The sequence below is a fragment of the Pseudopodoces humilis genome, chromosome 1 (genome assembly GCF_049639895.1).
Source record: "Pseudopodoces humilis isolate 2021_Gansu_Grassland_sample_001 chromosome 1, ASM4963989v1, whole genome shotgun sequence".
Lineage (NCBI taxonomy): Eukaryota > Metazoa > Chordata > Aves > Passeriformes > Paridae > Pseudopodoces > Pseudopodoces humilis.
In genome coordinates, this window is record NC_142200.1 from 44,434,195 (window position 1) to 44,461,363 (window position 27,169).

The 27,169-nt window shown below is 38.1% G+C and overlaps 1 protein-coding gene across 1 annotated transcript in view; it reads left to right on the forward strand.

Moving 5' to 3' along the window:
• Positions 1-23,663, forward strand: part of CDH2 (cadherin 2) — a 114,977-nt gene extending 91,314 nt beyond the window's left edge. The window contains exons 11-16 of the mRNA XM_005517203.3: positions 741-883; positions 2,080-2,313; positions 2,615-2,848; positions 4,097-4,236; positions 15,124-15,288; positions 22,447-23,663. Coding sequence (XP_005517260.1) covers positions 741-883; positions 2,080-2,313; positions 2,615-2,848; positions 4,097-4,236; positions 15,124-15,288; positions 22,447-22,653 — 1,123 coding nt within the window. The 3' untranslated portion in view covers positions 22,654-23,663. The remainder of the gene's footprint in view (positions 1-740; positions 884-2,079; positions 2,314-2,614; positions 2,849-4,096; positions 4,237-15,123; positions 15,289-22,446) is intronic.
• The last annotated feature ends 3,506 nt before the right edge of the window (positions 23,664-27,169 follow it).

Sequence of the window (27,169 nt, forward strand, 5' to 3'; positions counted from 1 at the left end):
CTTCATATAGAAGAAATTTCAGAACTTATGTTCTATCGTTCCTTCCAAAATCAAGATTATTGCAATTTTATTTTCTCTTGAATTTTGGTTAGCTGTTTGTTTTGCTGTTTGGTTTGCTCATTTCTGGACATCACCATCATAGAAATGACAGCATGAGGACTTCAATACTAAGACAGCTTGCACTTGATTAATGTCAAAGGGAAAATTTATCAGATAGAAGAATGGTTTTGAAAGATGCTTCTCTTTCAAATTAAGATGAGAAACGTGCAGTAAAAACAGGGACTCTGAAAATGAAGTGATATTGAAGTGCTAGAACAATGTGTGTTAGTGCAACTAACACTATCCATTTTTACCTCTCTCCTTCTCTCTGCACTCTGACAAGATGAAAATTAGTATGAATAACTCTGTAGGTGTAGGAAAACCAAGAAGGAGCCTGACTGAATATTTTAATTGAGTCTGAGTATTAATGTTATATAGTTCATGGTAATTACATGATTTCCTCCATATTATCATTACATGATAACTTACAGGGAAGGCACTTCAAGAATCAAAATGCAAGACTGGTTTTATTATGTATTTCCAATAAATTTACTGACAGGGCTTGATAAATAGAAATTTGTAAAATGCTATCTTTGAATTCCAAAAACACATTCAGAATACAAATTAAAATACTAATACTCTCTTTGTTGTCAATATTTATGTTAGCAGATAAATAACACAACTTATGATTAAATACACAGGTACTCAAAACTTTCAGATCCTGCAAACTGGCTGAAAATTGACCCTGTTAATGGACAAATAACTACTACAGCTGTTTTGGACAGAGAGTCAATATATGTGCAAAACAATATGTATAATGCAACATTTCTTGCTTCTGATAATGGTGTGTATCAATATTATGTATTTCTTGAAAAAGCTTTTTGTCTTTGTGATTGAATGGCATTCAGTTTTACTGGGGCAGAAAACAGGATATGCTTAGAAGACATCCCATTGGAAATCTGTTTTACTATCAAACTGTGTATAATTTCCAAGCTACTTGGGAAGTGGCTGAAAAATAATTCTCTGAGTTGATAGAAAAACACTGTCTTGGTTACATTAGTTGAGTTGACAGAAAATTGAAAAAGCCCTGCATGGGAGTGTGGTAGGTTGAGTGAATGCACAGCATGAGTGGGCTTTATGGGGAGTAATGTGTCATTGGAGGGGCTTTGTATTTTCCCACATTCAGGCTGCAGCAGTGCAGAAGGAAAAGTATCTTTTTGTTGTCAGTTTGTTAATGACAATTAACGCTGCTCAGAAATGAGTCCTTTGATTTCAGCTGGAGTGCTGTACTGTTCATAGCTGATAGCAGAAAGATGGACAGGCGCAGTTAGAACGTTCTCACATTAGAAGGGAAAACCGAAACACTGGGGCTGTTTGTCTTGGAAAGAAGACATAGTAAAATTTTCTAAACTGGAAGCGAGATCAACTGTTTCTATACTTTGGCTCCATTCTGGAGGAAAAAAAACAAAAATGGAACTGGAAGATTATGGGAGGTGGAATGAGAACCATTGCTAGTTATACTGAAAAATTCAGTGCCAAATGATCACATCGATGTGTGATTCCAGAAAGGTTTATGGAAGCATCACACATTTGATACGGATAGCAGGAATGTCTACAAATAGCATGCTGAAAGTCAGTATTAGAAAGAATTTAAATAGCACATTTATGGTAAAGGGTGATCTTAAGCCTTTAAAGTTAGGAAATAATTTGTCCAGAGGACAAACCAGCCCAGTTTTTCACCTTCTTTGAAGCCTTTGATGTGGACCGTCTCTGGAGATTAGCTGTCTGTCTGGTCTGAAGTGGATGAGTCCCTGATCTGTGGATCTGCAGTTACTTGCTGAATTTTGCTGAGTAGGGCCATTTTTCTGAGAACAGACTACTTAAGAATTAGTGTGCTGGCAGGTGCAGTGACAGTGTTAGATTGGTTTTGTAAAAGATAGAATCCCAAAACAGATGTAAATGTATAAGAGTGTTGATACAGCTTCGTTTAAATAACTTTGCAACCAGAAACAGGCTTAATGCTATTTCCTTTTCTTTTAGGAATACCCCCAATGAGTGGAACTGGCACACTTCAGATATACCTGCTGGACATCAATGATAATGCCCCCCAAGTGCATCCAAAAGAGGCCACAACTTGTGAAACACTGCAGCCTAATGCTATTAACATCACTGCTGTAGACCCTGACATAGATCCAAATGCAGGCCCTTTTGCCTTTGAGCTGCCTGACACACCTGCTAGTATTAAGAGGAATTGGACCATTGTTCGAATTAGTGGTAATTAACATTATGGAAATCTTCATAGTTTTAAGAAACCTGTGCAAATGCCTTTTTTTTGGTATAATTTCACAACATACATTAATTTGGTTAATATGAACAAGAAATCACCTTAGTGTAAATCCCCCAGAGAGCAAGAAATTTTAAGAAAGAAAAGATGGTCACAGCAGTCAGGAAGTCTGTTACCCTGAGTGTCACATAGCAGTTTGAGCAAGAATTTAAAACATTTTTTTACCAATACTATTTATTCCCATGTAAGCAATATATTACTTTTTAACCAACACCTTGTTTTCACACACAGGCGATCACGCCCAGCTCTCCTTAAGAATCCGGTTCCTGGAGGCTGGTATCTATGATGTGCCCATAGTAATTACAGATTCTGGAAATCCACATGCATCCAGCACTTCCTTGCTGAAGGTGAAAGTTTGCCAGTGTGACTTAAATGGAGACTGCACTGATGTTGACCGGATTGTTGGTGCAGGGCTGGGCACTGGTGCCATCATTGCCATTCTGCTTTGTATCATCATCTTGCTCAGTAAGTAGATAGCCCTCTTAATCTTCATTTAATTCTAACTCCTTTACTCTTGTTTTGCACGTACAATATTACGTTTCAGTATTGGGTACCTTGACAAAGACACAGGGGAGTTATTAAAGGCTCAGGTCCAGGAATTGTTGCTGCATGGACAGGTATGAAAACTTCCTGATAGTATGGGATTTGGAGTTGGACAGAGTACAGCTAGCACCTGTTTGGCAGTCAGGCTCTGCAGTTGGTTTGTGAAGGAGATTTTCCATTTATACCCATGGACACTTGCAGTGTTATGTCAGTGAGTGGCCAGGTTGAAGATGTGGTTAGTCCCCAGGCATCTATCTAATCTCTCTTGCGCTGCCTTTGTGTGATTTGGTGCTACCCATGGTGGGTAACAGTGCTTTTAAGGAGTGCTCTGATGTTACTACTATTGTGCTTCAGATTAATGCAAGTTGGAATTAGTTCTGGAAAGTAATAGATCACAGCCCTTCACGTAAGGCCTGGCAAGAAAGGCAGGTGTTGCAATGGTGCCTGTGTTTAAGTACTGCATAAAGCTGTACTAGTATTTTGTTTTGTGTGAAGTGCATTGAGTAAGGGAAATGACTAAAAATCATGAGTGTCTGTCCAGTGTAGTAAATTAGATGCTAGCTCTCCTACACATTATAGTTAACTGATTGCCTATAGTGGTGGAACACAAGGGAGAGGTTAGCCTGGTCATAGTACACTATGCACCCATCTAGAACATAGAAAATTATGGAAAGGAGTAATAAAAAAAGAAGAAAAAAACATTGAGCCTGGCTAAGCACATGATTCTACACAAGCACACAGTGCATTTTCGTTCTTGATACAAGATACTTTTTAAGTGCTAGGTATGAAACTAACAGAGCCTTATTGAAGGAGAGAATTCCTTCTTAATATAGTGGTTTATGAAGCATAGTCTTCCTTAATTCTTTTCATGACAAGTTTGTTTTGCAGATGTGGAATGAATTTGTTATTTACAACATTGAATATGTGATTGATTTCCAAACCAAATTGCCTATAGTGGTCTGAGTTTAAACATCTCTTACTTAAGCTACCTTTGGTCAAATTTTTAATATAAAAAAAATCTGTACCTTATCCAGAACAATCAAATCCAACTTCTTCATTGCTTTTTTCTTTTTATTTTTTTTTTAATTTTGACATTAAATTTCTACAATTTTCTACGACTGTATTTCAGAATTAAGATGTGGTTTTATCTCTTCCATTTTTGCATTACAGTTTTAGTTTTGATGTTTGTGGTATGGATGAAACGCCGTGATAAAGAGCGTCAGGCAAAGCAGCTCTTGATTGATCCTGAAGATGATGTAAGGGACAACATTCTGAAATACGATGAAGAAGGGGGTGGAGAAGAAGATCAGGTGAGGAAAGGTTAATGGGTTTTACGTATAGATTTGCACTTCTCACTCCACTTTATTTTGTTTACATTGAAACACTCTGGTAGGTAGGTAATTTTTACATTAAGTACTGAAGGCAATAACTTTAAATAAAACATTGCTTTCTCATTTTGGATTTTTGCTGTTGCAGATATACCAGTTGCTTGCCATTTGGATAAGATGTAAAAACGGTGTCTTGTCCTCTCGCAGTAAAAGCATTCTGACCAGATTCCTGCTAAGGCTGTTATGTTTAAATGAAAGTTAACATCCATTCTCATTGCTGTCTGTAAACTTTCCTCACCCTTGTCTGAGAACTTGTACAGCAACGCGAGTGCAGGGTGCCTAATATCATCTAACCCAAATACAACCCTTTCTTGGTGGTGGGTGAATGCCTTTCTAGGTATATAGTAATGTTGGCTATTGACAGATTTGCCACCACTGGGATTTCAAGCTTGGAAAGCATTTATGTTTCAAGTAGCTGTCAGGGCACATCTGTGTTTATTAAAATACCTTCCCAGGCAGGTGCCATATGCATTTACTCTCATGTCACCTCTGGTTGAACCACTGTTGATATGTCAGAGGACTAGGAGTGATGTGTATATGCTAAGAATAGCTTCTTTCCTCCCCCTCTCTCTCTCCAAGTTAGTGGATTTTCAAGCAGTGTGATTTCCTTCCTTCAGAAGACTTTTATTAAGTGCTTTATGAACATGACAAACAGCAGATTTATGCACATTATTAATGGTAGAAGTAAGTGTAGTAATTACAAAGAGAACAGTGCATATAATAGAGTCTAAGAAATTTTCCAGTTAAAAGCCTTGAAAAATTAAGTGCAATTCTTCCACACATCCCCAGTCTCAGTCATCTGGCACTTGAGTTATCTGAAAAGTGTCTCCCTTCACTGGTACAGACTTTTACAGTTTCCTTCTGCTCGTTTGTTTGTTTGTCTGAAATTTGTGTTCCCCTTAGTAATTTCCATGCTTCCTGCATTTCCCCAAGTACTGTTCCTACTTCCTGGCTTTTCTGCATAATGTTCTTCTTAGGCAGTTTTCAAAGGAAGCTTCAGTTTATGCAGTTTTGGAAAAATGCTTATGTTAAATAAAGGGAAAACAACCCTTTGAGTCTATGCATGTATTCCAGTTGTTTGTGTGTAGTTTGAGTGCAAGAGCTGCATCCTGTTTGTGCATCTGTTATTGTACAGGAAAGTTGCAATCCTAAAAGAAAATTAGGAAAACTCAGTCCTGTGAGAAGTAATTTTTCAGTTCACATGTTCCCAGCTCTTTTTCATCCCGAATTCTCTGGAGGATCTGTTCAGCAATTGTCATGGATCTTTGATTTTTAATTACTGTCCACACAACCCTCAGGACAGAGTGAGTTAGGTTCTCTGAGTATAGCCCATGGTAGTGTTGGGAGGGATCGTGCTGCAGATGGGAAACCTTAAGCATTGTAACAGTGTACAGCAAGAGCAAAACGGTTCTGAAGTGTCTCCTCTGCCCATCTTGTGCTGTGCTTCTCTCCAGTTGTCAGTGCTGTCTTTGTGAGAGGTACGGTTAGGGTGGTGTGGCAGGCGGCAGCGTCCTGCGAATGCCACAGAGATTAGCGCAATGTAAACCATCCATAATCACAGCCTTTCACCAGCAGTGAATGAACGTGCTGCACACACTGAAAGGAGAGCTGACAACAGGTGGGCTAGCAGGAAAATAGTAAGAAATGTGAAATTAGGACCATTTCCTCTCACAGTGGGCATAGAAAGCATCTAGACCTAGAGAATTTTAACGGCTTTATAAAAGATTGAGTGATTTTTAGTCACAAACCCTCTTGTTACTTTCTAAAGATGGATTTTAAAGCTACTATTGCAATTAGTTATCTTCACTGCAGCTACTTTGTTCAGGTACACAGGTCCCTTTTTTGATCCATTGACAGTCTCTGAGGCTCTAAGACACCCTTGCACACTCTAAATGTAGAAAACGTCCAGAAAAGAATAGCTCATACAAAGTATAACAAACTTCTATGACCACTTCTACTGTAGCCGGTTTTATACCACTAGAGGTAAAATGTGGGAGTAGGTTCTCCCATTAACTTCAAAGCTAGGAATTCCTTGCTATGCAGAATGGATGAAGAGAGAGCACAAACTTTTCAACTTATCTTTTGTCTGCAGTGGATAATGTAAATATGTTCTGCATTGCTCTTCAGGGAGATTATTTTACTTTATTTTGGTTAGACTTTTTTTTAAAATCTAAATTCTGCCTGTACTTAACTAGATGGTAGTAAATCCTAGGTTTGTTTTTTCTTGGTTTCCTCTGCTCCTGTGCCCAGGGGAAAGAGGGAGAACTACATTTCATTGGGGTTTATTTGGTTCTGCACACATTTTATGTGAGATTTAAAAACTAAGAATGCAAAGCTTTTAGAATGTCCCAACAAGTTCTCTGCAAGGAGTAATCCCATTTTTGCAAACCACGGCTTAGCAAAATACTGCAGAAGCAAAGCTGCGTACAGAGCATTGTCTGCAAAAGGTATCGGCTATAAGGATCTTTGAGTTTTTGTCAATGTTAATGAAAGTATTCAGGTGTTGAAGGGAGTGTTCTAAAAAAGTATGGGACTAACATCAAAAATGTATTTTCAGAATGAGGCCTCATAGGGTAAAACTCCCACTGTTCTATTAAAATCAAGAAAAATTGCTTTGTGTCAGTCTTGGATTCATAAGTCATCAGCAAATTACAGGAAGATGCTCTGCGTCAATATTAACTTTTTTATGGTGTGTCATCCCTAAAATCCTGAGGATTGATTAAACAAGCAGCTTCAGTAGAAGGCAGTACACAAGGTGACTCAAACACAGTCATCCAGACCAGGGTGCATCTCATGTGGTGAAATAAAAGGGAATTTTAAAACCTCATGTGCATCTCAGTGAAAACAATATTTTAAAAGCTTTAGACATATTCATAATCGGTAAAATTACTTTTATTTATAGCCAGCAAAATACTTTTTAAAATCACATGTTTCTCTAGAAGGACAACTTGAGGATTTACTCTGTGTGGCCTGATTATTTCCCAGATGTTTAGGTTATTTGGAGATAGGACTGTTAGGGCTTGAAGGTAAGTGATAGAGCTTAGATCTCTGTATCCTGAAACAAATTAAACTGGAGGTTTTTATCTTAAAATAATTTATTTATTTGCGAGGTTTCATTTATTTATTTTGAAGCTATGCAAGTTGGGTTTCTTAGCTGCCATGGCAGACCCAGAAACTCCTAAAACATGTTCAGCATGTTCCTTTCAAACTCTGTACATTCCGTCAGAGTGATGTCTCCCATAAGAAATTAGAGTTCAAATTCCAGCTAGTTCCTCTGAGTCATAGCAACTGCCAGCAGCAAGTTGGAATTCCTGTTTGGTTTTGTTGGTGTGTTTGTTTTTTTTGTTGTTTTTTTTTTTTTCTTGTGCCAGCAATTCCAAGGAATTATGATGTGAAATCTGTAATAAAAGAGCAGTTCAGTCCATCGTGAAGGTCTTCTGTTAATCCCATTTGAGGCCATCTTGGCCTGCTTTGTTCAGTCTGACAGAATGAATGCTTGTCAGGAAAATTGAGGATCTTGAATGATTCATAGTTGTCTTCTACCCTGGCATGATGTACACAGGGTCGTGTGATCTCCACAGCAGCTGAGAAAAATGCTATTAATTCTCTAAGCCAGAAAAGCTTTTGATCTGTGGGTCATAACTGAAGTCAGCCTGCTCGCCTCTGAAGAGCATTGTCAACACTGGAAATGTTCTGGACTTTCTTCACCTAGAAAAAGAAGGCTGAAAAACAGGCTCCAAAAAGTTCACAGCACTCCTGTCATTCCAGGCAGCAACTTTCTGGGTTTTGTGAATGATGAGTGTACTAGCAGAAGTTGGGGGTGAGGGGGGAATGGGAGAAAGCAGGGATATGCCAGATAGAAAGCTTTGGTTTCTCCTCAGGATTCTATTTTCTACTTTTTACAGTTCACCTACCTGACTTAGAGGGAGATGGGCCATGAGAGGGTTTCAGTCAGCATCATTCCACAGAAGTCAATGGGACTGGTTTGGGAAGGGGAGGAGTGTTGGGGTTTTCTGTGTTTAGTTTTTTTGTTTGTTTGTCTTTGGGGGCGGGGGGGTTGGGTTGTTTTTTTTGTTTGTTTTGAGGTTTTTTGTTAAACCTTGGTATTTTGTTTTGTTTTTCCTAAAAGTATATCTGAATCTTAAATTCCTGGGGGTGGGGGACAGTACAGCTCGTTATATTCTGAAACAGAAAGTTCAAATTACATAATGGGTAGCAGGTGCCTCCCTTGATTATTAATGGACCTCATGAACTGTAGCTTGTATTTGTTCAGTAAATGGGGAGGTGTGAGGCACAAATGGAGAATACTCTTTCCTGATGCAACGTGCTCTGAACTTGTAACACCAGTCTCAGTTCCAAGTACCAAAGGCTGCTGCTGACTGAGCGTTGAAGCACTTAGCATGTGTCTGCAGCGTAGTTCACGCACATCACAGCCCATAACCATCACTAACTCATTTTTGCCACTTATCTCGGGCCATTTGTGTGACTTAAATCAAGGCAGTGGGTGCTTGGCTGGGATATGTGCAGCATATGTCAGCCTGATAACTGTGATACATTTTTTTCTCATCTAATTGCTTTTATATACATCTCATTGCACAAGATGATTCTCTCCTTTGAGTTCATTTCTATAATGTTTTCTGAATTCTAGTAGTACTTGCTCATGCAGGTGGTCCTGTTGAAGCAAGTTGTCTGAGCAAGTGGGTGGTATGCTTTTAAAGTATTGCAGATGAGCTGTTTTGAACATGTAGGGTAATCTAGCCCTCAGATCTTTTCAGCACAAGAATTTCAATGCAATGATTTTACTATTATTCAAAGTAGTTTTCTTGCTGAGGAGTCTTCATGGTCCTTCCTCCATCAGTTGTTTTTTGCTGTTTTTTTTTACATTAGTCAATAGCTTGATTTTTGTCATTTTTTTTTACATATTTACGTAAAGAGGGAAAATAGTAGCATTTATTTTAATGGTGTTAATCTCATTAAAAATAAAAGATGACTGGTTTATTGTTATGTGTGCAGAATCTAAATTCTCGGTAGAAATCGTTCCTTTATGAACGGGTAGCTGTGTTACAGCATTTGTGTGTCATAGATAAAAGCAAAATTAGGTAATCCTTGTGAATTTTTGTGTGTGGGTTTGGGGGTTTTTTTCTCTGTCTTAACTTTCTGTATGCCCACATTTTGAGATAACATTAGTCTTCTGTGCTGAGTCTTGTAACCATCTTTGTGGCAAAGGTGATAATGGTCCTTACCTCCATTAACTTTATAAATCCATGTGATAAGATTTTCTTTTTCACCACCCTGTCTGAGTGTTAATCAGATCATTTACTCTCAGTTTTTAACCTTCATTTTGCATTGCATTAAGAATAGAACATGTTTTGTCTTCTGAAATTTCAACCATAATGAATTAAATAAAGGTTGCTATGATATTCCCCATGAATATAAAATACTATAATTAAAAGGTAGTTATTTTGGGGATTGTGTTTGCTTACTAAGACATTAGCTTCACTTTTTTGAATAAGTGACTCATACAGGGCTCCTGTGGAGGAATTACTGTCATTCCTTGGTGAATCTTTATCTCATGATGTGAAAACTAATGTTTTCATAATTCCATTACAAAATTGTTTTGTTTTATTTTATCATATCTAGAACCTGTGCATGTTACTTCATGTATCTTCAACTGAAATTTAACTTTCACTTTTTTTATTATGAAAAAGATAAGCTAGCTTCTTCATTATCTTAAAAATTATTAAGATGTAGTACTCTGGATGCATCTATAATAAAAACAAATGGGAAAAGCAATATGGCAGAAAGTAATCTAAAAGCAAATGACAAAGAGAACTGTTGGTGTTCCTCCCACCTGCAGCCTACATCGACTCAGTCCTCTGTCTTTGCTTTTTTTAAAGTCTCATAATTTCAGCAAATGAGATTTAGGGGGGTTTGTAGCATTTCACAGAACCCAGGCAATATTTTAAGTGCAAATTTCTGATAGCTTTTTAGGGTGATGTTTTGCTAGGTTTGGGGGTAGAATATATAGCAGAATTGGTTTTCACTTCTTTTTAAGATCTCAGTGGGAACATGCTGAAGTAAAATACTTCTTTCATTACTTCCCCATCCCATTTCTCTATTGAGTAGACAGTATTTACCTTTACCTTTGGAAGACAAAGGCAAAGCTGAACACCTATTTTATCCATAGGTACTTCAAAGTCAAAGATAGTTCTGTACTCTTAAGAAAATAAAAATCCTGAGTTTATACTAAGGCTTCATCCTCTAAAAGGGGCAGATAAAATTCAAATTTCTGCTACTCTTGCTTTATATGCACCTAAACCACTGCAGCTGATTGTGTTCCATGAAAGATGTTTTTAGGTCTCACCATCAAATTATGTCAAAGTGATCTGGTGACCATTAAGTTTATTGTTTCTTGTATGAGGATAGAGCTAAACTTCCATATTTCTTTGAAAAGGGTGCATCCCTTGAAAATGAGAAACGGGTATAGTGGTTTTGTTACATGATTCCTGTGTCCAGTCCTATGTTCATGCCTAGCCTAAGCTTTTGTTGTGTAGAAGGTACAAACCCAAGTCATCCCTAGAGGTGTATCACGGTCTCATGAACAGCCAGGAAATAAACCAAGAGTTCTGAGAGAAGCCAGAGTCATAAATCAATAATGAATGTCAGTCCCATTCCAGGCACTAGGCTGTGCTAGTGGAAATCTCAATTCAGGTGTAATGTATTAAAATATTTTCTGAGTTTTCCTTTCTCAAAAAAAGTCGGTCTTGTCTCTGCATAGCGTTTTATAGTTTTAGTTCATTGTGGTTTCATTCTGTCATTTACAGTTCTGCATCATAATGCTCCAGGATACATTCATATAAGGCAGTTATCAATTACTGTAACAATTTTTACTTTGTTAGAGTTTTTTCAAAGAACTTAAGTAAATATACTTTAGAACAGCTAATGAGGATGAAAAAAAATAAAAGATGTTTAAAATGTCTCCTGTTGTAACTGACGACTGCTCTGTGAGGGATTATTACTCAGGTGCTGTTCAGCGAATAGCTGCCTTGCCCAAGAGGAAGTTGTTTAAGGAGATTTTTGAAGGCTGAATTATCTTGTTTTTCAGTGATTACTGGGGAGTAAAATGGCCTTCTATTCTGGAAATTTTTTCTATTCAAGTTGAGATACTTGAACTGTGCTTTGAAATTACTGTGTACATGTTCTTAAAGAAGAGCTTTTGGGGGTTTTACAATCTTCTGCGTACACTTCCGGTAAGGTAGTTAATTTGTAGGGCTTGTGACTACCTGATTTTGACTTTTAGCACTCTTCACTGGGATTGCATGTTTCAGGAATGTCTAAGGTGTGAACTAATAATGGTCAAAGTCTTTTCTTAAAGGTGTTACAACTGAGTGAAGAGCTAATAACTTCAATATTGCAGTCAAGTTGGAGGGGAGAGGGGGTTAGTGGGGTTTGGGGGGGGGGGGGCAGTGAGATTGATTTCACAAGATGAAACTTGTGATAAAATGCTCTGCTAGCACATTAAGGTTGTCGTCTCTAACCACCAGTTATTGGAAAGGCAGCTATAGTTTCTCCAGTGGTAACAGATCCCTTCATAAACAAGCAGAAAAACAAAAAGTCATTCAACTTCCTTCACTTGCATCCCTGTTGTAGAATGTGAGGTTTCTGCTTCCCTGTTGACTGTAGGCTTGGACTATCAGACTAGTCCAAGTTTCCAAAGTTTCCAGGTCTCCAAAGGCCCGAGCTTTTCTAGATGGAAAATGGGTGCAAACTAATATATCTTAGCAGTATTACAGTTGAGAAAAACTAAGTAGTTTCATCAACAATCTTATTCTTTCTAATTTCTAATTTCTTTCATCAACAATCATAAGTTTGTCCAAAAGTTTGAGGAGGAAAAAACTTGAATGAACCATCTGTTTGCATGTGCTCAAGTCCAGACTGAAGGAAGGGGAATTTTTTCTAGAATTGCTGGAGCTAGGGCTAAAGAGTAAAAATAAATACCTCTGACAAAAATTGGCAGCCATATGAATCAAAGGTTCACAACTCTTGCTGAGGTACATTTCCAATGGAGGACTGAGACTTTTTCCCCAATGAACTGCCCATAATCCCTAAGCAGATTTTAACTATGAACAGGTTATATGGGAAAAGACTGCAGCAAAACCAAAACACTGTTGAATTGTGGTCCTGAAAATAAAGATTAAAAACGATGACCCAGAATACTGCTCAAAGCTGTCTGTCCCAACCTATCCCAGCATGTTTTATTCTGTCTTTGATGTGCCAGTTTTCCATTCAGCTGCCACTTCTCCAGTTAACTATCTTAACAAACTCTGTTTGACGCTAACCTTTAAGTGCATTCAGGAGCTTTAGGTAGTATGTGAAAAGCTTTCCCACTTTCCTGTCTGTGAAAGCAGCACTGAGTGAAGAGATGGGACCTCAGCACCTCTAAACAGCTCATGACCTGGCATTTTAAAGCATTTTTCCTTCTTTTACTTTGCAATAATAGAGTTGACTTTAGACAGAATGTTGGAACAGCTGGAGGTGTTGCATGGTGCTGTGTCTGCCTGGCACTCGGCCGGTTTGAGGAGGTGGTGGATGAGTTGGCTGTACCCCACTGATGTGCAGTTAGTATTGATTTTAATGATACGAGAGGTTTGAGAGTCCGAGGAAATACATACAATGGATCTTCTTTTCCCATCTGAACACTATTAGATAAATTTCCTCTGATAGAAGGCTAAATGACATTGTCATAAATTACCCTAGAAAAGAAAACCAAAATGGGATTCTGCATAAGGACACGTTGTTGCACTGCTGTTAGCTCACAGATGACTATCTTTGCTGACTTTTTAGCTATTAAGAGTGTGGATATGTCTCAAACTATTAAATATATAATATATACAAAAGGATGCCTTAGATGTGGACATAATACACTGATAAACTTGATTTATATTTCTGTATGACCATTAACCAGTAAAAGAATTGTATACATATGTGTGTGTGGGGGAAAAAAATTATAGAATTGAAATGAACAGAGACACTCTTCTGGTTTTAATACATTGTTATTTAACCATACCAGTTTGAATTCCTCCACAATGAAATGCTTAGATTTTAAAAAAAAATATTTTTCATTTCTCCCTGTTGGTGTTTTCTACCTTTATCTTTTGTGTGGGTATGAAAAGCACTCGTGTTACATATTTATAAATTGTAAAAAGTGCATTCTTCTCTGTTTGATAGGATTTTCTGATAGCATGTCTCTAAACTATTTTGATTTATTTTATGTAATAAAAAGGGAAAGGATAAAAAGTTCTGTTATGTTTACTTTTCTCCGATTCATACTGCTTCCTGGAGATCACTTATTATTCTGTTTGGTACATGAAGTACCGAAGGGTAGGAGTTACAGCTCTGCCCCAAGGAACTTGTAATCTAATTAAAGGATATGAAACTGCATTCTCAGGTCTCAGTGGAGCTGTTCCACCTTTTCTGACTGTATATTTGTGTGCAGTCATCTGAGAACCCAAGTAACAAATCAGAAGGTATAGTGGATTTGATAATCAGTTACAGTTCTCCCTACAAACTACCATCACTGCTGTCAAAAAGAATTCTTCTCCTGTTGAAGAGTCTGGGTTTGGGGTCACAGGAGGTCATAGCCTCAGAAAGGATCTACATCCCGTGAGATAACAGCAGCAGTAAAAGCTTGCATTCCTTCCCTTAGGAGCCAGTAAGGAACTAATGAAAATCTGATAGTCTGAACAGACAACTTCCAGCAAGCTGAGATTATATGTAAGATTTTTACCAGAACAGCACTGTTGAAGGATCGATATTTTAGATGGATAGAGCAGCTTATTTAGGATGTTTATGACTGCTTGGATTATTTGTGGGGCAGGGTATCTGGCATACAGTAGAGTTGGCATGAGCCCCCATGTGCTGATAGTTTGTGAATGGCTTTTGTTTAAGCCTTGATGTCTAGTTCTTTGTTGCACGTTCCCACCAGGGCCTTGTGCAAAGGCATCCTAGAGCGTGACTTCTTCTAGACATGGCAACAGTGAGGAGAATGGCAATAATGAAATGCATTGCACTGTGCAAAGAGAATTCAGGCATATCTATGTTCAATGCATAAACATTGATCTAATTAAATTTTTCACATACATACATACTGCTTATTGGAATTCATACTGCTGTGCTAACTTCATCAGTCTGCCAGAGTTTGAAACTGCAGCATCAAGTACTTAATGAACAGATTCATGAGTAATCTCTAGAAAGTGCTTAGAATTAGGGCCAAATCTGAGGAGCTTTGTACTTCTTACGACATTTTTCCCCCTTTGGCTTTCATATTATGGAAGCCACATAAAATCAGCAAGGAGTCTTAAATTCATTCTTTGAAGGTATTAGAAAATACTGCAGAACACTGTGCTTGCTTTTTCTCTCAGAATGTATGGTATTTATTTTCATAAAAAAATAAGAGTTGGATTTGGCATCTTTGCTGTATGCTGTAAATCATCATTACTAGGTAAAATGTTTAGTCCCTTAATAGTACTACTCAAATCCCTGCTTCTCAAGGGAAAACTTATGAGAAGCTCTACAAATCTGATGGAATAGAATCAAAACAGGAGATTGAGGGAGTATAAATCAAATAACATCCTGTTGGTATGCAAATAACAGTGTTATTGACTTATTCTCAGTAAGCATTACAATCCTGAAAACAGGACTTCGGCTGAATGATACTTTGCATTTTTCCTTTTTTCCTTCTCATGTTTCCCCTTGACAGATATTGTTTGGAATTCTGCTAACGTACTGGGTCTGTTTCATATTTTGCAGGATTATGACTTGAGCCAGCTCCAGCAGCCTGACACTGTGGAACCAGATGCCATCAAACCTGTTGGAATCAGACGTCTTGATGAAAGGCCAATCCATGCAGAACCTCAGTATCCAGTCAGATCAGCTGCTCCTCATCCTGGGGACATTGGGGACTTCATTAATGAGGTAAAGAAGCGAAAAAGAGTTTCCTTCTAAGATCTGATAAGCTTTTATATTTTGTTTATTCTACTCTGCATGAGTAGCTGTTACGTTAGAACATAATAACTTTTTAAAACTTCCTTAGACAATTAAAATCATCTCGCTAGACAGAAGTAAATATGTTCTTTTAAAGTGCAGACAAATTTAATTAACTCATTCAAACAGAAAGGGAAGATATATCAATTAACTTCTGTGCATTCGTATTAATTACATTCATAGTACGTTATCAGCTGCAACCACAATATCTCCAAGCAGGATTAGGCAATGGGTTCCAAGTTATAAACAGACTAACAAAATTGTAGTGTAACATAAATTCATTTATTAATTCACAGTAATTTAATAATGGAAGAAGTTCATTCTAATTCTCCTCATACATTAGCCTTTGAATCCAGATAATTGTGAAAATTTAGTACCTTCAATAAGACCAAAAGAATTCCATCAAATACGATTAGTGGGCAGGACAGCTAAATTAAATGTTATGTAAGTGCTTTTAATACTTGTCTTGTCATAGAGCTTTCAAAGATTTTGCATTATCTTTGATTCTTCAATCTAATAAATGTAATTGAGATTCAGACTATACCAGAGTACTGATAGTTCTGAAAGAAATTATCCTCATTATTTCTATCACTGGTCAGTCTTAAATCATTGGTGTTGTCATACTTACGATCAAATGTGTTTCTTGTGCTTGCTGGTTATAGGAAAAAAAAAAGCTAACCCAGAATTTTCTACTATTTTTGCTTTATTCTGAATTGTAGTAGTTAATTATTTTCTCTGGTTTTCTCATATCTTCCTTGTCAGCTGGAGCTGAACACATATTGCAGAGTATTGCAGAATGGTTTCTGCAAACGTGTTTATTCTTGTTTGCCTTGAAGAAAAGTCAGGCTAATATACTAAAGTCTTTTGTGTTAGAAAGCTGCAGAAAATTGAATTTGCCCCTTTTAAGGTATACAGTGATACAATTGTCAAAAATCTTGAAGGGAAATTGACTGGCAGGAAATGTACAAATATTCTTGTAAGACATTGTATTGCAAGAGACTCCAGTTTTCACATGCCTTACACTTCTAAATATTACAGTTGTAATTGGCTTCTGGAAAGTAGTGGAGACACAGGACAATAAAAGGCCCACATTGTTGGCCAAGGCAGTGTACACACAGGAGCTCCCTTGTGCTTCCACAAAATCAGAGATTCCCATCCTGTTCTCACACAGCTATGACCAGACAGTGCCCACCTGACAGGCAGTAGTGAAGAACCCTGGTTTTTTTTTGTTCTCAAAGCAGCTAGGAATCTCTATTATGGAGCAAAGGCAGGGAATGGGTCTGGAAAGCCAGAAAGGGGACAGAGGTTGTCTGGTCTCCTACAGTGTTTTAATGCCTTAGCAAGCTGTTCCTGCAATATTATTTTTCAGTAGGTTGTCACCCTTGAAGATGATAGCATCAATGTGTACACATGGAGCTGAAGAAACAGTACTTGCTTTCTTGATTTAACCCAGTATGTTAATGTTGCACTACAGACAAGCATGGAGTAGTTTTCTTCCTGCTGTCTACTGTATTATATCAGTACCTCCCTTTATGCTTCCCCTTGCCATCCACCAGAAAAGAAAGCTTCTCCCAACTATGCATATACAGTAAAATAATGTCATTAATGTCATTGATTAAGAAAATACATGGAAATATATATGAAGTTAAAGAAAACACGGCAATTTTCTTGTCTGCAAGTTAGCTCAGTATTAATTATATCCTCTGATTGAAAGGAACTATCTGAGGTAGTTTCTATGCTTTAAGTGTTACATATTTAGCTTGTCTTCTTCATGAGTTTTTTTTTTCCTTAGGATTTCAGAGCAATGTGTTGTTTTACTGTGGGGCATTCCACCTAACCCTCTGTCTAGCAGATGATAGCCACCCAAAAATTGTCCATGCTTCGTTTTCCAGAAGTCTGAGCAAAATGGGCATTTTATTTCTCTAAAATAATGCCATCTTAATTTGTGTTTTATGTAAAAAATTTCCCATGGCAGATGTGATTATAAATTTTCTACTGGGTGTGGGAGGAAATGAGTCTGTCTTTCATAGTAGCATTCATTGCTACAGTTAAATTTCAAAATTTTCAGTGTTCAGAGTATAAATGTTCAGGCTGCACAGGTTTTCTGTCTGTCCAGAAAATTGTACCTGCAGTCCTGGTACAATTAAGCCCAAGAAACTTGGTAAGTTTCTCTCAGTTTTACTTGAAGTAAATTGAAAAAAATATCTTGAATAAAGCCTGTACCAGACATTTTTTAAAGCAGTTCCTACCGAAGATAAGCTGAGCTGTGGAAACAACATAGCAAGATAAGAAAGAGCAAAGTTCATATCTCCCTACATCCAACTTCAATATTATTAGATGTAATTCTTCCCTTGGGCATCTCTAACCCAAACCACCCACAAAACCAACCCAGTCCCTAGCTGAGCAGGGAGGTGGCTGCTTTAGAATTGTCAGCACTTTGGTAGCAAAGTCTGCATTAGCCTCTTGGTTTGAAAAGATGCAACACTAAGGGAGATCAGTGCAATCTTTTGGAGGACTTGACCCTACTCCAGGAGATGTGGGTCAGCATGATCTCTTTGGATGCTGGTCCATGTGTAGGAATTAATTCAATCTGTTGAATGCTCACCAGCACCTCAGACACACAGCATTGTTCAGATGAGCTTCTGAATTACTTCAGCTTCTGACAAAAAGAAAATACAGGTCATTGATTTTAGATTCTGGAGGGTTTAGCTCCCATTGCCAAGCAGGCATGGGGTTTTTCTTAGTTTTTTCATTACAGAGTTATAAAAACAAAAAGCAAAAAAGATCTAATGGGTCATTTAGGTTTTCTTCCTTTTAGCAGTACTCTTTTTCTTCTGGTATATTATTTTCTATCTGTCATCCCTTGTATTAATGAGACATACATATAAGTAAGAGTATTTTATAGTGTTCTGGTGACTTCTCAGTTGAAATACAAGTTATAATTACGATAAAAAGTCATGCATTTTTATAACACAAAGTTGACATAACATGTACAGAGCTATGAACTGTCTAAAATAGGATGGTTCCAGAGGTGTCTAATAGTCAAAAGAGGTGTTTCAGGCATAAGCTAAATGACCTCAAGGGCTTTCTTGTTTTGTCCATTTCAAGGGATAGGTGAATCTGTAACTGAAGAGGGGAAGGGAAAAACCTCCTTTTCTTCCAGTGCAGTGTACAAACAAGTCAGTGGAATAAGTCATGTGTTATTAAGAATCCTTTAGAGACTTTGTTTCCCATTTTGAGCTTTTTAAAACCTAACCTGCAGTGTGTGGAGCATAATTAACACTTATAATAGTCAGGATTTGCAGGACAGTATATATTAGACCTGTTTGAAGTAGTTTCATTAATCCTGTTATCAAGACCCACCTATATTGTCCCTAGACATCTCAAGCAAGTTATATTGTGGTGGAGAGTTTGTGGCTAAGAACATATTTATAATCAATGGAGGACATAGCCTGAGGTAAACTAAATTTAAATTTCAAACTAAAGGGCTCATCCTATGGGGACATGGAGGACTCTGAATTCATTCTTAGTAAATGGTTATTGATACAGTGCACCTTCATGCAGAATGGAGTCCCTCAATGGTTTCTGTTTTCTCATGTCAAAAAATGGTTCCAAGTGTAAACCAATCAATTTTTGTATTTTCCTGAAGGTTTTTGTTCTTCCTTTCCTTTTCATCAAAAGTCTGCTGAATCTGATTAAGTAGTATGATTAATGAAAATAGAAGCATTAGATTTTGTAATGTTCCGTATTCAAGATTTGAGGGGGTTGCTTTCCTTTAATTTGAGAAAAATGGAGAATGCTGCCTGTATTAAGGCAAGTTTGCTGTTGTTCCTCAGCCAAGGCACTGGAGTTTCTCCAGTTCTGCCCCTTACTGCCTCCTTAGTTAAAGCTCCACTACATATATAAAAGAGGAAAAAGAAAAAAGTGAGTCTGTTCAAGGTCTCAAGCTGTCCTCTCTATTGCTGTGGCTCTTCTGTGACTGCTTGTTGTACACTGGTGGTGTAGCACATGTGAAGAAGTGTGACAATTCACTGCTCATGAGGTTCCCCTGCTCATGAGGATGTGCTCCAGAAATTCTGTTGTTGAATGAGCTTTTCGCTGTAATAAAAACTAGGGGTTTTCAGCTAGGAAACTGTAAACCAAGTAATTGTAACAACTCTGCTGCTCTGAGGTTCTTGAACACATCTGAGATATCTCAGAGATATAAAACAGAGATATCTTTTCAGAAGTGACTGACAATGAACGCCTTGGCAGCAGAATCAGTAGAAGCCACTCCTGGCAGCCATTTATTGTCTTTTCAGTTGTGCAGATGTGCAGCAGGCTGTGTATCCACACCGCCTCCACTCACTGAAATAAACAAAACAATAAACAAAAAGAAAGGTGGCAATGCTGAAACCAAAGGGAACTTCATAAGCAGATAGCACTGCCAGGGCTGTCTGACATGCTGTAGAACCCAACAGCAAAGCACAGCAGTACACCGCGTGTGCTCAAAGAGCCGGCTTAGCGGAGGGAAAGGGAAAACATCGTAGTATTTCTTTCTCGTTTTAGTATGTAACTTGTGACACGAGTATAGCAGAAATCTTGTCATTTGAAGAGCTGGACACTAAGTTCAGTCATTACGCTGTGAACCAGAAGATAGGTGAAAATGTCAGTGTAACTTGTGTCTGCGCGGTTGAATCAATACCTCCAAAACATGACCCGTAGCTACGTTCTCTGAATGAAATGGATTACCGCCAGCACAACCTTTGAGAAAATGAATTTGTTAGTAAGATCCTATCTAGTAAGTCAGTAACTCAAAACCAGTTTCCTTTTCTGAAATGCTATCCTGATAGCAGCAACAAATTGAAAAAAAAATTGCAACTTCCCCTTTGGAAAAACAGATGGAACGAGGCTGCCTTCTGCCTTGTCATGGATGACTGATAGGTATCAGAATTTTTGCAGTAATGTAGGAGAAGGTTTTGTTCACTGATTTCTTTTAATAAATTGGTATCCCATGGTTGGCTGGCTATTAGTGGGCAGAACTGCAGGGAAATAACATTTTGTCTCCAAACCGACTTTCTAAATGACTTTCACACATGGATACCTGGCATTCGTACCTCAGCACTGCTTAACCTCAGCCTGGTATTCATTCTCCTTCCATGTCACCTGCATTCCAAACACATGGGTGTCTGCCACCCCAGGCAGGCTTAAGGAAAGATGTAAATACCATAAGGCCAGTTTCTGCCTAAGAAGTAAAGTTGCCTTTGTGCTTCAGCAGCAGAAAATAAGAGAAAGCATTAGAACTTCCCCCTTGGAAGTTCTGGATAAGGGATGTCTTCCAGCATTTGCTATTGCCTTTTCAAAATCTCACATCTTCTGTGCTTGTTGGGGCCATCAGGTTGGAAAATGCCAGAGAAAGATAACAAGCATCACCAATTATTCTTATCTCATAATTCAAAATTGCACTGTTAATGCAGGCTATTAATAACCTGCTTGATGTTGTTGTACCACATGAAATGATAATTTCAAGGCCAAAATTTTTTCTTGGTTAGAGGTCATTAGCTTGATAAATATGTTGGGCTTTTCCACCGCCGATTTGGAAATTATTTTAGGTACATTTTGCACAATTCTGAATTAATTAAATAGGTTATAAAGAACTAGGATTCACTTCTACCTTAGCAATGCCAAACGCTTTAATTAATGGGTTTAATATGTATATACTCCATAATACATATTTGTAGAAGAAAAATCAGCTTCTGGTTCCATTTTTTCATATTTGGATAAAACACAATTGAAAGTAAAACGTACTTTTCTAATACCAGAATATATTAAATAATTTGAAGGAGGCACACTTAGCCCTTCAAATAAGTGGGAGTATAATAATGCCATTCTTTAAATAAATAAACATTAAAAATTAAAAGTAAAACCATCACAAATATCACTGGTAAAAATTAATAGTGAGCAGTTTAAAATCTTAGCACAGCCTTACAGAATTCTGGAAGATACATTATCCTCTGTCAGTGGCTGCCACAGTAGATGCTAGTCAGTATGGAAGATCTTGAAAAAGCATTGTTAATCCCATGGAAGAAACTGTGAAGTTAAAAAATACAAATCATAAGAGGCCTTTTTGGCTTCAGGCTTTTATATTCACTTTGTAAATCTTCCCCAGATAAGCAGAGAGAAATTGTCTCATATTTTAGAGTTAGTTACTCATGTAAGTGTTTAGATTTGGACTTATGTAACAAAACAGAGAATGAAGAGGCTTTTCTCTGGAAGAAGCGTGATTCTTTCCTGGTTTTTCCTCTTCAATTTCCCAGCATTTCCTCCAATTCAGCTTGTGTTGGTTTTAATTTGGGCTATTCAACTCTGTAGACTGAAAATCCAAAAGTGCTGATGGCCCACTATTTGTGTGTTGATAACTTCAGTACTTTGAAATGAGGAAACAAAAATGGTCATCATCTGGTACGAAATGAGGAAACAAAAATGGTCATTATCTTGTATTCAGCTTTAATGTCACTGTGTTTTTCTGAAGAGCAGGTGGATCTCATGGGTGGATGTGGCAAAACATGAAAGGCTTAAGACAACATACCGTGTATTTTTCTCACAGCAGCCTACAGAGGTACATGAGTTTAGCAGGACTAACTAGATATGGATTTTGGCACATGCAGACAGACTGCAGGCCAGAAAAGTCAGTGGACTTGCTATTGACCATGTGAGATGGTTGAAGTGAATCTTTGCAGACATGCTTTTTTCTCCTTCCTCATCTGTCTAACCATTCCCACGCTGGCCATGGCACAGGCTGTGAGCTGTATGTCTTTGAAACTGTTTATTTATTGGCTTCAGTCCCAGTGCCATGAGTCCCTCTTAAGGTTTTGTTAGGGCTGTAATTGCAGCTACATTCAAAGTGTCCAGTGCAGCAATGCTGGAAACGTGGCCGTTCTAAAGTTACAAAAATGTAAATCCTGTTTTGCACCGAATGGCAGGAGAGGAAGAACTTTGTTTTCTCAAGTGGTGCTTGATGGATAACTGCGCTGCAAATACTCCGGATATGCTTTTGTGTCGCTCTCAGATACAGAACTTCATCTTCTTTTCTCCCTCTCCTTCTTGCAGGGACTTAAAGCAGCCGACAATGACCCTACAGCCCCACCGTATGACTCCCTCTTAGTCTTTGACTATGAAGGAAGCGGCTCCACTGCTGGATCCTTGAGCTCTCTTAACTCCTCAAGTAGTGGTGGTGAGCAAGACTATGACTACCTAAATGACTGGGGCCCACGCTTCAAGAAACTTGCTGATATGTACGGTGGAGGTGATGACTGAACTTCAAAGTGAACTTTGGTTTTGGACAAGTACAAACATTTCAACTGATATTCCCCAAAAGCATACAGAAGCTAGGCTTTAACTTTGTAGTCTACTAGCACAAGTGCTTGCTGAAGGCTTTGGCTTAGGCTGCAAACCAATTTGGGCTCCGTGGAATATCAGTGATCCAATGCTGTTTGGAAAAAAATATTGAGCTCAGTTACACTTGAATTTTACAGTACAGAAGCACTGGGATTTTATGTGCCTTTTTGTACCTTTTTCAGATCGGAATTAGTTTTATGTTTAAGGCTTTAATGGTACTGATTTATGAAATGATGCATTAAAGAGACAAAATATGTTGGGGTGGGGAGGAGTAAGGTGAAACACAATATACTTCACAATGCTTTTGTTACATCGCATTGCTTTTATTAAAATAAGGAGATTAAAAATAAACAAAAAAATCCTCATGGAACAATTTTATTATCTGGGAGAGAGGACCATGAGGTGGAACAATGTACATTACTTCTAGTTTTAGATGTTAGGGGACTTTTTCACTAAAATTCTAAAACTTATGCAGCTGGTTGCAAATAAAGGGAGTTTTCATATCACCAGTTTGTAGCAGAATTGATTTTTTTTTTTTTCTTATGCTAGAATGTTAGACACATTTTGGTCTTAATCCATGTACACTTTCTGGTTTTGGTTTTTATTCTTTTTTTTTTAATTTCTAGTATTTTTTTCCCACTTCACTGTAAAAAATGGTATGTGTACATAATGTTTTATTGGCATAGTCTGTGGAGAAGTGCAGAAACTTCAGAACACGTGTATGTATTATTTGGACTATGGATTCAGGTTTTTGCATGTTTATATCTTTCGTTTATGGATAAAGTATTTACAAAACAGGTTGCAAACAAGTGACATTGATTCAATTGTTGAACTGTAGTTAGAGTACTCAATATTTTTTTTATTTTTATTTTTATTATTTTTTTGGTTTGGGGAGGGAGAAAAGTTCTTAGCACAAAAAAGTTTTACATAATTTGTACCAAAAAAAAAGGGGGGGGGGGGGGAGTTGGCCTGATACTGTTGGCACGAGAAAATATACAGTATGTTTTTGGGGTGGGGAGGGGGGAAGGAGCTTTCAAACTGGAGAGACTTCTGAGAACAGCTTTGCCTCTGTATTGTGTACCAGAATATGAATGATACACCTCTGACCCCAACGTTCTGAATAAAATGCTAATTTTGGATCTGGTGCTTTGTTTGGCATTTTTTCTTCCACCTGAGCAGCCCTGACTACAGTAAATAAAAAGTACTCAAAATGTGTTTGAGTTCTGTGAGAAGTTGTGTGTGCTTCTTTGGCATTTCCTACTGCCTGACTGAAAACAAGCTGCGTGTAGAAGAGAGCCCAGCACAAATTTGGGAGGCAAGTTCCCAGGTAAAAGCAAAGACATCTGTGCTGGGATTTCTGGGAAGTCTCAATTTTCAGTTCCCCACTGATGGCTAGCTCTTCAGTTTAATGTGCATTATCTAAATAAGAACTTGCATCATTTTTGGCCCATTTCTAGACTGACAGTTTAATAAATGTGTGATTATGCTGTGGGTGGCATAAATAAACTGCAGATTGTGGCAGTCCTCTGCTGCCTGGACTTTCTTGTGCTGAAGTGAAGACAAGCCCCTGCTAACTTTTGAATGCACATCAAATCATATCCTTCATGGCAGTGCTTAGGGTCATGGAGCTCTATCAAAAAGCCCCATTAGGAGATTTGTCATTAGTAAACATGTTTCTGACCTGTTACCATGATCTACTTGTAAACAGAGAAACCATAGTAGGTACAGCAGTTCTGTGTTCGTTCTCGTGCAGCAATCTGCCCAGGTTTGATGCCTACCTTTACAAATATTAACAGCCTAATTGTGAATGGTGTGAAGCTCAAACTCAGCAGAAACCCTACAGTTCTGCCATCAGTGGGCAGGGAGGGGAACCAGGCTCTGGGTCTGGCATAGCCACCTTCTGTGCTGGGGCAGCTGCGTGGGCAGTGCGCTCATCTGGGGGAAAGCTCTGCATGGTGCCACTTCACTGCTTCCTCAGCACTCACACCTTAATTTACATAATTTGACTTCAGGAGGTAAATCCCAAAATCTGATCTCCACTGGGCTTTCCACAAGTCCTTCCTTTTTCTTGCTCCTGATGAAAGGTAGCAATCCTCTCAGGCTGGGATATGCTATTTCAACCTCTGCACACCTGGCTATAATTTATATTCTACATTTGCAGCTATAACTTGATGCTGTAATATAGCCTTGATTTTTGAGTAATGTTTCAAAGTTACCAACAAGCACAGTTAAGCTATTTCCAAATTCAATTTGTAGTATAAGGAACAAAGGATATAGATTAGGATGTGGAAATAAAATCTGACCATGCATAGTTAAGGAAAACTTTCATAAAGGGCAGGATTTAAACTGTCAATGCATATTAAGTAAGTGGAAGACAGCCTTTAGTACAAAAAATTATGCAAAGATGTATTTTAAGCATAATCTATTATTATTACTTAGAACCAACAAACTGGAAATACTCGATGAACTTTATTCATTGGCATTGAATGACACACTGGGGGAGACATCTGTGAAAGATTTTCAGTTTGGACTATAGCACAATTTTTGTTAAAAGTGGACAGAGGTCATCTTTTATAAGCACTTGGCTGTTCTGCACAGCAGTAGGAGCTTTATCTTGATCAGACAAACAGCCAGCTCTGCAGGTCCTTTGAAGTCGTAGCAACAGTTCTCAGACCTAGTGATATGTCAGCATTAGGTCTGCTGAACAGAACAAAAGGCAAATGATTCTTATGCATCTCAAATGCTTATAGAAGAAGAAAAAAGGTGTTTGAACTGATCATCTTTCATGAAGTTTCGGATTCATTCTTATTCTGGAAATGTGCAACCAGGTTTTGTACCCGTGATACCTGCTTCAATGCCCATCAGAGTGAGGCTGCAGTGAGAGGAAGATGGCTGAACCTTGGGCGCTACAATACTTTTGAAAATCAGAAATTTTGGCAGCTTAATTTGTAAATGGCATTTGGTAGGGGCATATATTATATGTGCTTTATAGACACTGCATCCAAGGGAAGTTACTGGAAAGAAATGAGGCTTTAGCAACTTTGGCCTTTCAGCCTTTCTATAATTTGTATTTTCTTTCAATGATAGCCTTTCATTGCCTATATCCTCCTCAGCTTCAGGGCTGATAAAGGTGGGGAACAGTGGTTTCAGGAAATAAACATTTGAAATGGATATCTATGGCCTTATGTGTGGATGGGTCTACCTTACTGCATTTTCTCTGGGATTGCCAAATACTGATGAATATATCATCCTTTAACAGTCAAAAATGTACTCACCATGCTCCCTTCAAGTAGTTGAACTCCAAGTGGTTCTTTTGGTGCCAAAGTAGCAAAATTACTAAAAGCCACATAAGGGCTGCTGCTTGGGAGATCTCTTTCTCAGTATGCAGTACTTTCTTTGGACTAGACTCCTTACCCAGAAAAATTTACATCTATTCTGCCATGGTCCCATTCACCTTAATATCCAAGGGAAAATCTCCTCTGACAGGTGATGGGACATACAATCCCCAAAAGGGTCTTTAAAACCTTTCTGTAGTTATTAGAGGTGTCTCATGTAAGCTACTACCAATTCTTCCTTTACACAACTATTCCACCTTCCTAAGGAACTTTCCTGCTAGCAGCAGTAGCGTGATTTTGGCAGATTTACCTTTCTGGTTCAGGAGTGTGAAAGCAAAGTTCTTGCTTTTACCTTAGTCAATATTTATTAGTCAAATAAAAATCAGAAAAGTCAAACACTTAAATACCTAATCCATAGTGGTATATTTTATACACAATTTTCAGCCAGGGATGATCTAGATTTGTATGGTGTCCTTATTTTTTTTATTTGCTTTATATTTGCTTAAATAAACTTTAATGTTTAGTCTCTCTCTAGACAAGGATCTTTCCTAGGAATTTCTTTAAAGCATAGGATAATTTCCATTTATTTAATATATGTCACAGGAATAACGGAAATCTTTCTGTTTAGCAACAAAGCCCAGCTGGGAAATAGAAGTGGGGGAGAATGGCTAAAGAAAAAAGGCCAAGTGTTCCCCACAGGGACCCAAGGTGCCTTCCATCACACAGACAGGGAAAGAGCATCCCATCTGTTGATGAATCAATGCAAGACACTCTCCAGCCAGCCTGTGGCTCTGTAGTGGCCATACATCTTTTTGGGTGTAACAGAGAACTTGGAGATGTCCCTTCTCTGGAGTACTTGGTGTCAGTGCTGCTTCCTGTCCTGATGGGTTACATTCCAGCACTGGGCTTTCCCAGTTTTCCTCCTCACTTTACCTAGGTAGTTGAACAGTGCCGACTCTCACACAAGGTTTATGTAATCCTCAGTTTACAAGCCACAAAGAATCAAGTCTTGTTTTGGTTTGGTTGTTTTTCTGCAGGCTGGAGGATGTGTTCTCCACATAGCAATAGCTGGGAAGGCTCATCTTCCTTTTCAAAGGTCA